The 16378-nt window shown below is 43.9% G+C and overlaps 1 protein-coding gene across 1 annotated transcript in view; it reads left to right on the forward strand.

Annotated features, from left to right (window-relative positions):
* The window catches only part of SHANK2 (SH3 and multiple ankyrin repeat domains 2), a 434329-nt gene that overhangs the window by 35662 nt on the left and 382289 nt on the right, over nucleotides 1-16378 (forward strand). The window contains exons 7-8 of the mRNA XM_066632040.1: nucleotides 447-563; nucleotides 12285-12362. Of these exons, the coding sequence (XP_066488137.1) occupies nucleotides 447-563; nucleotides 12285-12362 (195 nt within the window). The remainder of the gene's footprint in view (nucleotides 1-446; nucleotides 564-12284; nucleotides 12363-16378) is intronic.

The raw sequence follows: 16378 nt of genomic DNA on the forward strand, positions 1-16378 counted from the left end.
AGATAAAAATAACAAAGTCATCAATAAAACATCAGCTGGAAAAAGTGTGTCCCCTATGAGGTAGAGAAACTAAGAGATAGTGACAGGCCCAAGGTCACCCAGGAAGGCTCTTGGCTGAGCAGGGATTTGAACTTGGCTCTTCCTGGTCTAAGTCCAACTCCAGAACCACTATACCATCCTTGCTCTCAATTGTCCTTCATATTTTATTTGTGAAGAGCATGTATTATGTGATGTGCAATTAAAAAAATCAAAGCAAGATAACCATTTCAGTACAGAGTTGCACAGTATGTATAGTAATAATACACATCTCACTGTTCAAAGACGTTGTGTACATTTTACTCAGAGTACTCAATGCATCAGAATACATTGTGAAGAAGAATGTCATTGAGATACTTGACATGAAGTGTAGATGTTGTAATTGAAATGCAAATGTTTTATCTTTATAGGCTTGTCGATATGGGCATGTCCAGCATTTAGAACATTTCCTGTTTTATGGAGCAGATATGGGAGCACAAAACGCGTCTGGAAACACAGCATTGCATATCTGTGCACTTTACAACCAGGTTAGTTGCTACAGTATCACTGTTGGTAGTATATACCTTTCATTAGAATGTATTAAGTAACAGAAATTATTTCTAGAGTGTTTTTTGAACAGTCAAACATATGTATTATGATCAAATTTTATCATTCCTCCATATTAATTAATTATTCTGCCAAGGATCTCAGGGCAATATAGATCATTCATACTGAGTGGTGTCATTAAAGGAGTGCAGAGGACATGGACCGCACTGATTGACACCATGGGGGCGTGACACCAAAATGACTTCAGAGGGTTTATTGCACCCTAAGTCCCTAAGGCTCATCACCAAGGAATGGTCTTTCTTCACCTTGAAGGGTGTCTATGCACAGTGGGTCCAGGGGCTGCACTGGGTGACACCAACCCTAGTGACACCACTGTTCACACTCATCCATTTTATCTTCATAAAACACTGTGAACTAGGCTAGGTTGAAAAATAGTATCAAGATTGGGAGTCCTCAGGTGGACAGCATACTGGCTGAAGGAGGCATGGCTTTCAGGACAGCAGAAAGAGGAAGATTTATCACAGTTCTTGGAATTGGGCCTTTAAAAAGTTTGAGAACACATGCAGGGGTGGTGGTGGGGGGAGCAGTGGCACTGGCTTGGAAGGGCTTAAGCTTCTTACTTGCATTTGAAAGCTAGGATGAAATAACCAGTCCCAGGACACCACTGGAGATTAAGGTATAGCAAACCTGAAGAGAAGCCACTGGGGAGCACAGATCTTCAATTCTGGCTTGGGAAGGAGGTAGAGAAAGGGGATGTTGTTGTTGTATATATAGCTTTATGGAAAGAAAAGCACCTGGAAGAGAGAGCAGAGCCATGTATATCAACCTGTCTGAAGCAAAGAAAGCTCCAGTGAAGCAACTAGGAACCATTCTGCTGGAAGGCAACTACAGTACCATTATGTGCTTGAATAAAATTATATTTACTTGCTGAGACTGTCCTGTGCATTGTTGCCTTGAGTGGTGGCATCAGCTCTAAGCAAGCAGAATGGATCAAGCATGATCTGTCCCAATCATCAATACAAACTGCCACTGTGGTTGGGAGGGATTCTACCACAAACCAGAATATGAGGAATTTGTCTCAGCCTTCTCTTCTGCTATTCTCTAGTTTTCCTTCAGTATACTTGGAATATACTTTTTGAGGATATCTAATAGCACATATACAGGTGTGCCCCCTTATTCATGGAACCCTCCCCAGAACCTCCCCCGCGGATATCTAAAACCGTGGATACAGGTGAATACCTATCCCCGCAGCCTGGACCCTCCAGAGACAAGGGGAGCCTGGTTCCCCTCACGTCTGGAGGGGCTTGAGCCCTGCCGAGGCCATGGATGTCTGCCTGTTTCCCTGACCCTCCTAGTACCTTTTAATGGGCATTAAAACGTCACTTTTGGTTTTCAACCAAAAATGGCCATTCTAAGGAGGCTACTGGTGGACATCCAAAGTGTCAGTGGGGCTCAGAAGCCTCTCTGGAGGGTAGAGGTGAGTAGAGGGGGGGTCTGCCTGTAAGCAGGGGTCATGTAAGTACGGATACATGAAACTGCGGAATTGTGGATACGGGGCCCTTCTGTAGTAATCCACGTATGTTTTTCAAACCAGTCTTGAGCAATAAATTCACAGATGAACGAATATGTTTCATTGCCTAATGTTAGTTCGGCAATGAATGTAATAACTGTCATATATTGTTGGGAGACCTTTCCATTTTGTTTATGTGCAATGTGAAAACTACATTTCAAAAGTTTATTCAATGTACTGAATAAGACTCTGTGCTATTTAAAGATAAATATGTGCTTTCCATGATGCTATAAAGTACATTTGAAGTATATTTCAGAAGTTCTGGAGGGCTTGTTGCTAGAGCTTCAGGAAGCTACCCATTCATACTGTTCTATTATCTGCTTTCTTGCTTAATGCAACAGAAATTTTTTGCCTGATGTTTATTGGAGGATGACTGGAGCTGTTTGATAAAGAGACAGCCTGGTAAATTATTTGACTTTGAATTAAAAGATAGATACCAAGCACTGTTTTATGTGGGAGGCAGAATAAAGAGTGAAGAAGATGGAAAAGCCGTGATCAATTATTAGAAGTAGAATACAAATGAATGAATCACACAAATCAAAGGAAGTAGGTTCTTAATAATTTTTATGTTCCTCTTTCCTTGAGATTGTCAGAAACAAAAAGGCAGACACAGGCCTAAGTAGTCTAGCTCACAGGAGGGAAGGATCAAGGAAGGTGATCAGGCCTCCCCAAGCTTTACCTCACAGCAGGATTTTTTCACTTCTCTCGGAAAGAGACAGCTGCAACCCGAGAAATCTATATTACTTTCTGATCCCTATGACACATCTTCACACACTAAACACATCTACTTGAAAGTAAGTCTCTTTGGTCTCTGTGGAGCTTATTTGCAGCGAATAGATGCTTGAATCATCCATGGGCCTTGGTAAAACCCAGCAGAGGATGAATGGAGCAAGAACGAGAGCCCAGTCCCAAGCTTGATGCGCCGGCTTACTGCTGGCATGCACTGTCGCAAATGTGCCATAAGGCACATTTGTGGGCCCTAGCACTGGACATGTGCCGGTGGTAGCCCAGCGTCAGCTGGGCACTGGGCTAGCGCCGGGCAGGTGCCAGAGCTCTGCCGCTCGGTGGTTGCACGGACTGCTGAGCAACTGAGAGGTAAGTGGAGGCTTGGGGAGAGGCAGCGTTCCAGGGAGGGGGGAAGCAGGCAGAGGGCAGGGAGAGGGCAGGGAGTAGGCGTGCTGTGGGGAGGGAGGTGGGACTGGTGGATCTCTGTGTTGACATTTTGGTTGGCGGTGAATTGAGTAGCCCCATTGTGGGGCTACATATTTACCCAGGGGAAAGAGACGAAAGTCCCCTTCCCCCAAGGAGCTGCTGGTGGCTGCCTGAGCATGTAGGGTGGGGCGGCAGCAATTTTGGACTGCTAGTCAATTATGCTGGCATGTCAAGTGTTAAAAATCAGAATAGCAGCCAGTGGGTGAGGCAGAATATGGCTAGGCAGGGCTGGGCTGATTAGGCTAATGAACAAGCAGGCACTGGAGGCGGGCAGGCAGGATAAACAGACAGGAGGAGTGACAGTCTTGCAGGCACTGAGAAATAGTCATATGGCTTCATTTGGTGAGAAATAACCTAATTAAGACTGAAGAACAGCAGTCGGACATGGGCGGAAATGGCAGTCATTGGCTGCTCATTATCACCTGGTGCACGGTTTTAGAAAGGAGACAGAGATTTCTGCTAGCTGGCTTGAAGAACGTAGGAAGCGGCCCCCAGTTTAGCAGTTTGTTTATATGGAACATATATTTTGTAAATGAAGTGTCCCATGTAATCACTTAAAATCACATAGATTTTTCTAGCTGGTACAAATCTGTGATCATTTGGTGTGCCATCTGAAAGATAAATTCTTCCCTGTGTCAGATCAGGCTCTCTTTATTGGATTTGTTAAATGAAATTAGTCTGATATTCCTAAACCTATGACAAACAAGGCTTTAGCTTATTTTAGTGCTTGATTGTTTTATAACACTTCCACATTATAGGCATTGTGCATCTATTGCTGCCTTGCATTTGAAATACACAAGTAATGAGGCCTCTTATACCTTGTGTAACATCTGTTAAAGCATCTGCTTCTTAATTAATTACTGTCTCAATTGTAAAAACCCTGTCAAAGCAGATATCTTTTCTTTCCTTGGCATATCTAAAATATCTCTGAATTTTGGAAAAGTTTGGAATTTGGAATACTTTGTGCCAGTATGCTTTTTCAAAAGGCTAAGGTATATGTGTTAAAATTGTTATTTGTTTTTTTAAAAGAAACTGATTAAGAACAATCATGTGGAGCATGTACTGTTTCTTGAGAAATTTAACATAAGAACATGAGAACAGCCCCACTGGATCAGGCCATAGGCCCATCTAGTCCAGCTTCCTGTATCTCACAGCGGCCAACCAAATGCCCTAAGGAGCACACCAGATAACAAGAGACCTGCATCCTGGTGCCCTCCCTTACATCTGATATAGCCCATTTCTAAAATCAGGAGGTTGCACATACACACCATGGCTTGTAACCCGTAATGGATTTTTCCTCCAGAAACTTGTCCAATCCCCTTTTAAAGGCTTCCAGGCCAGACGCCATCACCACATCCTGTGCCAAGGAGTCCCACAGACCAACCACACGCTGAGTAAAGAAATATTTTCTTTTGTCTGTTCTAACTCTCCCATCACTCAATTTTAGTGGATGTCCCCTGGTTCTGGTGTTTTGTGAGAGTGTAAAGAGCATCTCTCTATCCACTCTGTCCATCCCCTGCATAATTTTGTATGTCTCAATCATGTCCCCCCTGAGGCATCTCTTTTCTAGGCTGAAGAGACCCAAATGCCGTAGCCTTCCCTCGTAAGGAAGGTGCCCCAGCCCCGTAATCATCTTAGTCGCTCTCTTTTGCACCTTTTCCATTTCCACTATGTCTTTTTTGAGACACAACTGGACAGAACTGGACACAATACTCCAGGTGTGGTCTTGCCATAAATTTGTACAACGGCATTATAATATTAGCCGTTTTGTTCTCAATACCCTTCCTAATGATCCCAAGCATAGAACTGGCCTTCTTCACTGCCGCCGCACATTGGGTTGACACTTTCATCGACCTGTCCACCACCACCCCAAGATCTCTCTCCTGATCTGTCACAGACAGCTCAGAACCCATCAGCCTATATGTGAAGTTTTGATTTTTTGCCCCAATGTGCATGACTTTACACTTACGTTGAAACGCATCTGCCATTTTGCTGCCCATTCTGCCAGTTTAGAGAGATCCTTCTGGAGCTGCTCACAATCACTTCTGGTCTTCACCACTCGGAAAAGTTTGGTTTCATCTGCAAACTTAGCCACCTCACTGCTCACCCCTGTCTCCAGGTCATTTATGAAGAGGTTGAAAAACACTGGTCCCAAGCCAGATCCTTGGGGCACACCGCTTTTCACCTCTCTCCATTGTGAAAATTGCCCATTGACACCCACTCTCTGTTTCCTGGTCTTCAACCAGGTCTCAATCCATGAAAGGACCTGCCCTCTAATTCCCTGACTGTGGAGTTTTTTCAGTAGCCTTTGGTGAGGGACTGTGTTGAACGCCTTCTGAAAGTCCAGATATATAATGTCTACAGGTTCTCCCGTATCCACATGCCTGTTTACCTTTTCAAAGAATTGTAAAATGTTTGTGAGCCAAAACATACCCTTCCAAAAGCCATGCTGATTCTCCCTCAGCAAGGCTTGTTCGTCTATGTCAGGGGTCGGCAACCTTAAACATTCAAAGAGCCATTTGGACCCGTTTTCCGGAGAAAAGAAAACCTCGGGAGCCACAAAACCCTTTTGATATCTAAAATGAAGATAACACTGCATATACAGTTTTTTTTACCTTTATGCTATGTATAAAAAAACTATAGTGTGTTGCATTTTTGAAATGAATGAACTGCTACAGAGAAAACAATATGTAACATATTTTAATGTTACAAGATCACCATAATCTTAAATTTAGAATTACATATAAAAAACGAAAGAGCTAAAATAAAAGACATTTAAATTAAATACTAATTTATTTTCCCAGGGCCTGCCCTAGCCAATTTGGTGCTATAGGCAAGACTTGGGCTGGTGCCCTCCCTAACAGAAAATCCTGACCAACAGTAAATAGTCATCTTTGTGTCTTTTCCACAGTAATGTAAAAGAGGTACAATGAAATACAAAATCTAATGACTAGTATTTTTCAATACAATAAAGAGATTTATAGTTATTACTCCCCCTTGTATGTCCCAATTTATAATGCACTCCCCTCTTGTATATGCAACTTTTATAACACGCTCCCCTCTTATAGGTCCCATTTTTATAATGTAGCCCCTTCTTGTAGGTCCCTTGTAGGTGCTGGGGCACCTTCCTTATGGGGAAAGGCTACGGCGTTTGGGCCTCTTCAGCCTAGAAAAGAGGCGCCTGAGGGGGGACATGATTGAGACATACAAAATTATGCAGGGGATGGACAGTGTGGATACAGAGATGCTGTTTACACTCTCACATAACACCAGAACCAGGGGACATCCTCTGCCTGTCTCCTCAGAAGTCAGTCGCAGTAGAGCCAACGGGGCTTCCTCCCAGGGAAGTGTGGACAGGAGTGCAGCTTGAGAGCGGCTCCGCTCACTGTCTACTCAGAAGTCAGCCCCAGTAGAGTGAACGGGGCTTCCTCCCAGGGAAGTGTGGACAGGAGTGCAGCTTGAGAGTGGCTCCTCTCCCTGTCTACTCAGAAATCAGCCCCAGTAGAGTCAACGGGGCTTCCTCCCTGGGGCTTCCTCCCAGGGAGGTGTGGACAGGAGTGCACCTTGAGAGCGGCTCCTCTCCCTGTCTACTCAGAAGTCAGCCCCAGTAGAGTCAATGGCCATGCGTTGACTTAATTTTGCTGGCCATGCGTTCCTCATAGTCTCTTTTGGCCTCCCATATCACCTTCTTACATTTCTTTTGCCACCGTTTATGTTCCTTTTTATTCTCCACATTAGGGCAAGACTTCCATTTACGGAAGGAAGCTTCCTTGCCCTTTACAGCCTCTCTAACTTGAACTCATTAGCCTTGCGGGCACCCTCCTGAACTTAGTGGAGCCCTTCTTCCTTTGTGGTATACACTTCCACTGGGCCTCTATTACTGTTGTTTTAAGCAGCCTCCATGCACTCTGGAGAGATTGGACTCTTTTTACCTTCCCTTTCAACCTCCTTCTAACCAGCCTCCTCATTTGAGGGAAGTCCGCTCGTCAGAAGTCAAGGGTTTTTGTGAGAGATTTGCCCGGTATTCTTCTCCCAACGTGCGTTTCGAAACGGATTGCAGCATGATCACTGTTCCTCAGTGGCTCAGTAACATTGACATCTCTAACCAGGTTCTGAGTACCGCACAATATTAAATCCAGAGTCATCTGTCTTCTGGTGGCCTCCATGACTAGCTGCTCTAAAGCACAGTCATTTAACATGTCAGCATTTAGGAAACCTTTTAACCAACTCACAGCCCAATCGTATCCACATTTTCCTGGGAGTAAGCCCCACTGATTCTAATGGGACTTACTTCTGAGTAGACATGCATAGGATTGGGCTGTCACAGCCCAATCCTAACCAACTTTCCAGTGCTGATGCAGTCACTGTGCAGCCTCAAGGTAAGGGAACAAATGTTCCCTTACCTTGAGGAGGCATTCATGACTGCCCCACCACCAACTCAGTGCACACCCCATTGGCACTGCTGCATCGGTGCTGAAAAGTTGGTTAGGATTGGGCTGTAAGGCTGCAATCCTAACCAACTTTCCAGCGCTGACATAAGGGCAATGCAACTCAAAGGTAAGGGAACAGACATTGCCTTACCTTGAGGAAGCCTCCATGACTGCCCCCTGACTTCAGGATGCAGCACATGCCCCACTGGAATAGCTATGCCAGTGCTGGAAAGTTGGTTAGGATTGTGCCCTAAAACTAAAAATACTTATAATGTATCTGTCTGGCTCTACATTGGTAGTACTATGCCAAGCTGGCTCTAAAACATATGTATCTGAATCCATCCCTTGCCTGAACCTGGGTGAAATTAGACTTTTCCCAACATTCTTTGAGGAGGGGGTTTATCTTCTGGGTTGCTGATCCATAGCCCAATCCTGAGGTGCCTGGAGTGTGGGGCTGCTGTGGTACCAAAAATGGCTGTCATGGCATCCTAAGCGCAACCGGGCAGCTGCTGCCGGCTCCTTGGGGGAAGGGGAGCCCAAAGGCGCTACTCTATTCTGCAGCAGCTCTGAAGCTGCTGGAGAATCAAAGAGTTCCATGCTGGGCTGTGTGGTCCAACACGGAGCTCAGGATCCAGTGGAGCTGAGCTCCACCAGTCCCACCCTCCTCCCTCCCCAGCCGCATCTTCTCCCTGCCCTCTCCCCACCCTGGAACACCTCTTCCCCACCTCCTTCTCGCCCCACCTACTTCTCTGCCACCCCCCCCCCCCGGGCTTTCCACTGGTGCTGGGCTAGTGCTAAACCCTGCAAACATGCCTTACAGCTCATTTGCGACAATGTGTGCCAGCAGAAAGACAACGCACAGATCTCAGGATTGGGCTCCCAATCAGCTTTTAGAGGCTGAACTAATTTAAGATGCTAATTTGAATCATTCAGTGTTAAGGTGGCTTCTGTGTTGTGCTGTGATAATACTGCTTTTGAATCCAGGACTACACTTTAATATAGTTATAGTGGATACAAAGAAATACCCCAGTTTAGGTATCTTTTATTAAAAGGTTAAAAAGTCTGCATTGCTGAGATTGTGGATTAGCACTTCATATGGTACAGATGGACTATAAAAATAATACAGGAGCAAATATTTCATGAAGTGTTGATCATTGGCATTGGACTGACACCTCAATCAAATGAGGTTGAGATCATTTGGAAAGAATTATTTGAATGTTCAGGAGCAGAGTTGCCACACCCAGCCTTGCGCCCACCAGACCCTATTGTAGAGTCTGCAATCTTTGTGTATGGCCATTGAACACCATGCTGGGTTCACCTGAACAACAAAGTAGTGCACTGCTAACAAACTGGTTACCTACTCTACAGTTCATACTACAGACACTAGATGGGCCATCGTTCTTGCTGCTACTTACACCTTTCCCAAGGCAGGCTCCCTGGTTGCTGGAACAACAAGAACACTAGGGAGGTGGGTTCTGAGCTGGATAACCCCCTCCCGAACCTGAAATGAGACGATAGGGAAGGCTCTCCAGGCTGGGCAGCATAACAGAGGTATTCTCAGCCAAGAGAGATGATCCTGAGACCCAGCAAGGCAGAACCATCAGTACAACAAGGGAGGATCCCCCTACCAGAGGGCAGGAAAACCCCACACTGAAATTGCCTAAGGTTGGCACTAAACAGAGCATGATTACAAAATAAAGGTGGTGTGCACGCGATTCTACCAGCTTTGCTTTAAGAACATGCATTGGATTTATAAATGACTTGTATCAAAAATTGGACCATAATTTTCTGTCATAGTTGATTGGCCTGAGCCAAAGACTGTTATTTTTAGAATTAAAATTTTAGACAGTAAAGATTTTTTAAATCTCTCTGTAAAAAGCATTTAATATATTTAAAGTTGAAAAAATTGATCTGTTAAAACCTAATCGTTCTGGGCCAGCATACTAACATATCACAACAAACCACTATGTTACATTTTCTAATTGAGAATTTCCCTTCCAAGTTTCCATTTGTGTAATCAGGTTTATAGCCCAATCCTAGACTGCGCTTCCAGCACTTTATTGCATTCAAATGTGACCACTGATGGGAGCAGCTGGACTACCTGGGCTGGGCTACCTGTACATGCCAGCAGATCCATTGCTTCCCCCAGCACTGGGAGGTCAGCATGGGGGGCAGGAGGTGGACAGAATGGGAATGGAACAATATCTGGAAGAAAGGGGTTTTGGCAGCAGTGGCATTACCAATATCCTATCTCTCCACCTATCTACTTCCTGGGTCCAACTTCCTGGGTCCACTTGGAACTCTGCCAGCAATATCACTGGCTCAGGTCCAAGTAGACCCATTCTGGTGCTGGAGGTTTACAAGGGAGCAGAATTGCTGCAGGAGATAGTGCAAGAGGCTTCACAGAAAAAATGAGTTTTGAAGTAGTATTTGAAGGAGAGGTGGCATCCCTTAGGTTAGGGGTCTCCAAAATCTGGCCCACAGGCCAGATGTGGCCCACGGTGAGCCTCTGTCTGGCCCGCGGCCAGCCTCTTGTCCCCTGAAAGCCTCTGGCCCACTTGGCTGAACATTATTAGAGCTGTGCTCTGGTTGCATCTGGAAGGTGTTCTAAGGGCCAGAGAGGTTGAATGAAAGAGCCCATTCATTCATTTATTCACTCATCTAAGTTCCATCTCTAATTTATTTATATAAATTTTACATTTAATTTTTTTTTCTGGCCCTCTACACTGTGCCAGATATTTGATGCGGCCCTCTGGTCAAAAAGTTTGGATACCCCTGCCTTAGGTGATTAGAGTGGGAGTTCTAGGCTTCTTGTACTACCTCTTAGTTCCTTATTGCAACAAGGCCTAAATATGTATACATGCAGTACAGTAATCACATATTATTCCCCATCTTCTCTGGCACCGTTCCTCTTTCATTTCTGTTACTCCCTTGAGTCAGGAACCTATTGTAAATGTGCAAAAATGCACATTTTTGGCACTATAAATAATAAGTCAGTGCATATGATTGCGTGTAATCTACTGTTAATAATAAATAAATTTATGAATAATCATGTATTAGGCCCCTAGTGTCTATATTAGTGATTTTCAACCTTTTCCATCTCATGGCACATTGTCAAAGTGCTAACATTGTCAAGGCACACCATCAATTTTTTAACAATTGATGAGGCACACCATGCTGTTGATGGTGGGCTCATATCCCCCAATGACCCCACTAATAAATGACATGACCCTCCCCCAAACTCCCAGGGCACACCTACAGACCATTCGAGGCACACCAGTGTGCCACGGCACAGTGGTTGAAAATGGCTGGCCTGTATGACAAAACATGGAAAATGCACAGCAAGTCTAATGAAAACATATCTAACATCAACAGTTCCTATTTAGAATTGTGGCCTGCCTTGTACAGTGAACATTAAAGATAGCACAAGGAAGTTCAGTACTGAATATTGTCATGTAAAAAGCAAGTGCAATGCACAATATGATGAAATTGTAGAAACATTGTCAGAGTCCTAAGCAGTAATAATTTTCAACAAAGTGGATTAGATATTTACTGCAGTAGTGAGTTCCGCAAAATAGCATATGGTCTGAATTTGATCCGAATTCATTTATTTCTTGCTTCTATGGTTCATAAATTGCAATGGAGATAATGAATGCTAATTTGTGATATTGTATGATTTGGGTTGTTTCTGAACTGTGGATAGTAGCCAGAGTTGTCTAGCTCTGGCAGAAGAGTCTTTGCTTCAGAGGAAGGATAAGCCTGGATGTTACCCTGAATTACTATTTACAAATGTTCCCTTACCTTAAGAAGGCCTCTGTGACTGCCCACCCACTGCAGGTTGAAGTGTACACTCCTTTAGCAAGGCTGCATGAGTGCTGTAACTTTGGATAGGATTGGGCCTTTAGTCTATAACAGTACTTCTGACTGTGGCCGCATCTTTTGCCAGCTGTTGTGACTATCTGTGGCAGCTGCTATGGATTTCCATGATTGCTTGAGTCACATTACATTTGTTCATACATGATTGGAAATAGTCAAATTGTGAGATAGGTATATACTGTCTTCCTTTCTGAGCAGGGCTCTCTTCCCTTTGTGGACTTAGGTCCAAGGCCTGTCCTCAGGATCAGCCCAGGGAAGAAGAATGGAGACTGATTGTCTTTTCTTTGGGTCAAATTCCAAGCAACCTACAATCACATTTTGTCTGGTGCTTTTAAAAAAAAAAAACCCAAGTCACAGTAGGAAGCTATATAAAGTAATAAGCTTCTGTGGGGAGGAAGATGAATGTTTAACTCTTCTTGTAGGGTATTTTTTAAACAATAAGATCATCCCCAGGCTGCATTTTGCTCCGCAGGGAAAAAATCTATGAGCTCCTTTCAGTTGCCTGCAGTTGCTTAAAGTAAAAAAGAAAAAAAAATCACAGGAAAACTTTCATGTGTTTAAGCTTCACATGTAGTTTAGCTTTTAGGTTGTAACATTATTTATTCCATGTGCAGGACAGCTGTGCAAGAGTTCTGTTGATGCGAGGAGCCAACAAAGAATTGAAGAACTATAACAGTCAATCTCCATTTCAGGTAAAAATAAATTAAGCATGAAATGTTCACGTGTGTATGTCAAAACAGAGTATGCAGCCTCTGCAAGGGGAAATAAAAGTATGTATGCAATAATAACATTACTGCAAGTTAAGTATTTTGCAGAGTAACTGATTGTTTTCTGTCTTTTAATAATTCATGTTTGTATGTAAAATGTAATGTACGTTCATTTCTGTGTGTACACGTAGGTGCACATATATACATATATTTGGGTACTACTTAGGTTTATACTCTCTCTACAATTTCTGTACAGTCTTCACCTATCAAATGTTTATGCCTAATAAAGGTTTTGTTGACTGTTGACTGTTAAGTATTTGATTTATATGTCACATTTGTACCTAATTCTTCATTCAGGTTGCTCAGGATAGCTTATATGTGGTTATTTTATTTTGCATTCACAACAATCTTGGGATGCGGGTTAGCCTTTTTGCTCATTACACGACATGGTATGAAACTGAAGTTGTTTAATTAGGGACTGTCCAACAAGATTGTAGGTTGTGGGTTGTATTTGTGATTGTACAGATGTCCCCTTGTATCCATGGATCCTGAATGCATGGTTTCACTTATCCATGGTTCTCTGCGGGGTCCCTGTTCCCACCCATTACTATCATTATTCTTTACAGTTCTTTCTTTTATTTTCTTGCTTAATACAGGAAGAGTTTCTTACTTTACACAGGAACGCAACATGCAGGAAGGCAGCCTGCACACTAGAGAGTCAGAGCCAGAACATTAAAGGAAGCAGGAACTGTCCTGCTTCCTTTTAATGTTCGGTTAGTCTCCTCCCTCTAGCATGCCATCTCCCTGCCTACATGTCATGTTTCTTTATTACGCAAGACCCTGTGCTAAGCAAGAAAATAAAATAAAATAAAGAGAAACGAAGGTAATGGGCATGGGGATACACGATGTACAATGCTTTATACAGGGTTTCCCAATATCTGCAATTTCTGTATTCGTGGAGGGGAGCAAAACAGGAACCCCCCCATGGATATGGGGAGATGCATGTACTCCCACATGAAAAGCTCCTGCCACGTAATAACTAATACATCATGGAGAAGGCTGTATTAAATCTCTTTGTGTGCACTTTCCTGGGAGTAAGTCCCATTGAACACAATAGGACTTACTTCTGAGTAGACCTGGTTAGGATTGTTCCCTTTATGTCATAAAATTAGTTTTCTTGTGGGAAAGAGGATTTCAGAATTCTTCTGCCACCTCCTTAAATACCTCCTTGTTAAGTAGTACTATCCAGAGTTCTAACACCTCAGTCTATCACCTAATTTTGCATAGTGTGTGAAATGACTCTGAGATCATTGTAAGTTGGCTAAGCCACACAGAACCCAATTCTATCCTTTCCCCTTACCCATGCAGCCATTCCTGAAGGGCTACTGTTACATCCTGTGGAGAGGGGGAGATTCAGGAGGCTTGGAAGAGATAAAGGAAAATATTTTCCCTTATTTCCCCATAAGTGCCCATTTTACCAAAGAACCTCTTTTGATCTGCACCAGCTCTTTAGGTGGTGCAAGTCCCAAGACACAAAGGGAGTGGGAAGGCTATTAAAAGAGGGGATGGTATCTGGGGTTCAACATTTTAAGGATATATTGTAGTTAATGTGGGTTTTAAATTTGCATTTAAATTTAACATTAATTTGTGAGGCAGTGCACAGCCTCCCCGGCTATCAGAACACTCTCCGGAGGTGACTAAAGCCCAGCTCCTGTCACCTCTGGAGGATTAGAAGGTCTGGAGGCCCATGGTTTCGGTACCTGCAGGGTTTCCTAGAATGGAACCCCCACAGATATTGCCGGCTCACCTGTAGTTAACAGAGGCTTCTGTGAGCCATTCTGAGTTTCGTGGAAGCCAATAGAGTGGGTTGTGCGCCCAGCACAACCTGGAAAAAGGGTCTCTGAGGCCTCCCAGTAAGGCATTCTGGCACCACCAACCCAAAGGTAAGGAGTTTTTATTTTACTGTACAGTAATCTAATGACAGAGCATCATATGTATGGTCTATCATTGGTCAGAATATCACTAAGCAACACAAACCTATAATATAAAAAAGGGCCCCACATGTTTCTCAAATGCTCTGCCCACCTATCTTCAAAGCTGAAGCATATTAGTAAATGGAATACTAGTTTAAACTTTTAGTCTTGTCCTGTCCTACCTGCCTACTACCGCATTTACTACCCCCCGGCTCTGTGGCCAGCATCCTTATTCCTCCTTCCCCATACCTCTCAGCTTGCCCCTCAAGTGAGGGTTTGCCCGGTGCCTCTTGCACCTCCATCCAAGCCCCTGTCCCCATTGCTCTGCTCTCCCTCTCTACTTGGGGTTGCTCCCCTTTCGTCCCTGTCGGGGTTTTGCAGAGCCATGTTTGATAGTGGCAGCCTTCCCCCACGGAGGCTTGGCGGCTCTCCTTCAGACCAGCTAGACAGCTTGCCCTTCCAGGAGTACCCCCTTGAGGTAAGTCAGGGCCCTGTTTCGGTTGGGGGGTCCCTGACACATATTATGCCTGTTTTCCTCAGTTCATTGCCGCCTGTTTTATTTTACTGATTCCCGTGTTCAGAAAATGCAGTTGATACTATTACAAAATTACATGAGATCCTCTTGAGTTAATTGAACTCGCATACTAAAATCATACTCCTATAATCAGTACATGATAATAGTGAACGTTATGTAATATATCAAGTGCCCGCATTCATTAGCTGTTTAAAAATACTGCATTTAATTTGTATCAAACCTCTAATTTAAAATACCCTTTTGAAAAGTAAAAGGGGAATAAAAATGCTGTCTGGAAATTTGTTTGGTTTTTCCTTGTGTGTGTGCATATCACTTTGCCTTGTCTAGCTACAAATGGAAAAGAGAGCTATTCTTGTAACTGAAGAAAAGTGCCATAGATAAAAGGCTTCCACTTTCTTTGATGAGATGATGACAGTGGTTTTTCTCTTCCACGGACTGTAAATGGAAGGGCACTGAGATTGCTTCCAACCATAAGGGGAGATGACAGACTGTAAAAAAGGTGATGATCATAGAAATTTGGAGAAGCTCAATTTCAGGTAGTTCAAGAAAGAGTCTGTAACCATAGGAGTAAGTTTCTTTCTGGTTTTTGGATAATACCTAACACAATTTTGCTCTCTCACTTTAATCTCTGTGGCTTTAATAGCTACATCCATTGCTGGTTGATAATTGAGGGCACAATCCTAAGGTGCCCTTGGGCTGGCACAAGTTTCTTGCACTGGCCCAGCAGGGTTGCAAATGTGTCGTAAAGCATGTTTGCGCTTCCATTCAAGTCAGGGAGGCCAGTGCAGGGACACGTGGTGGCCTCCCCGTGCTGATGCACGGCTCTGGGCTGACGCAGACGCGGGCTCTGGGAAGGGTGAGTTTGTGCTGGCCGTTCCCAGCTGGCACGGGAATCTGGGGGAGGTGTGGAGAGGGCAGGAAGGAGGTGTTTTGGGGTGGGGGGAGGGCAGGTGGTGGGCAGGACTTTGGGTGGGGAGCAGGAGGTGTGGCCAGGATCTGGCACTTATGACGAATTCTAGTCCTGTTCCCTGGCAGCCCGTGGACTACCCTCCAGACTACTTGGATACGTGCCACCGATTTAGGTAGATAGAAGCCCATTGGGACTTCTGCAGTGTTTCCTGGGGTAAGGGGAAGTATTGAGCAGGCCTGCAGTCAGCCCCAAACATATGCTGGATACAGTGCAGGCCCATTGGCCTGCCTGTTCCAGCGCAAGTTAGAACTGAGCTGTAAATAATTTTAGTTGGTTAATGATCTATCTTTTAATTGATTAATCAATTACATTTTAGTAATTTACCAAAACATCACCTTAGGTGTCTTTTCTGAAATATTTAAGGATGTGTGAAATTGCTTACAATTTATAAACCAAAGCTACCACTCATCGTCACATATCATCTGGAATTTCATATTGCAATAGCTCACCACAACCAGCATAGTGTCAAAAATAAATCAAAATGCCCTTAACTAGTAGCTGTAGCTTATACAATTTGCAGTCA

Source organism: Tiliqua scincoides, chromosome 1, assembly GCF_035046505.1.
Source record: "Tiliqua scincoides isolate rTilSci1 chromosome 1, rTilSci1.hap2, whole genome shotgun sequence".
Taxonomy (NCBI): Eukaryota; Metazoa; Chordata; class Lepidosauria; order Squamata; family Scincidae; genus Tiliqua; species Tiliqua scincoides.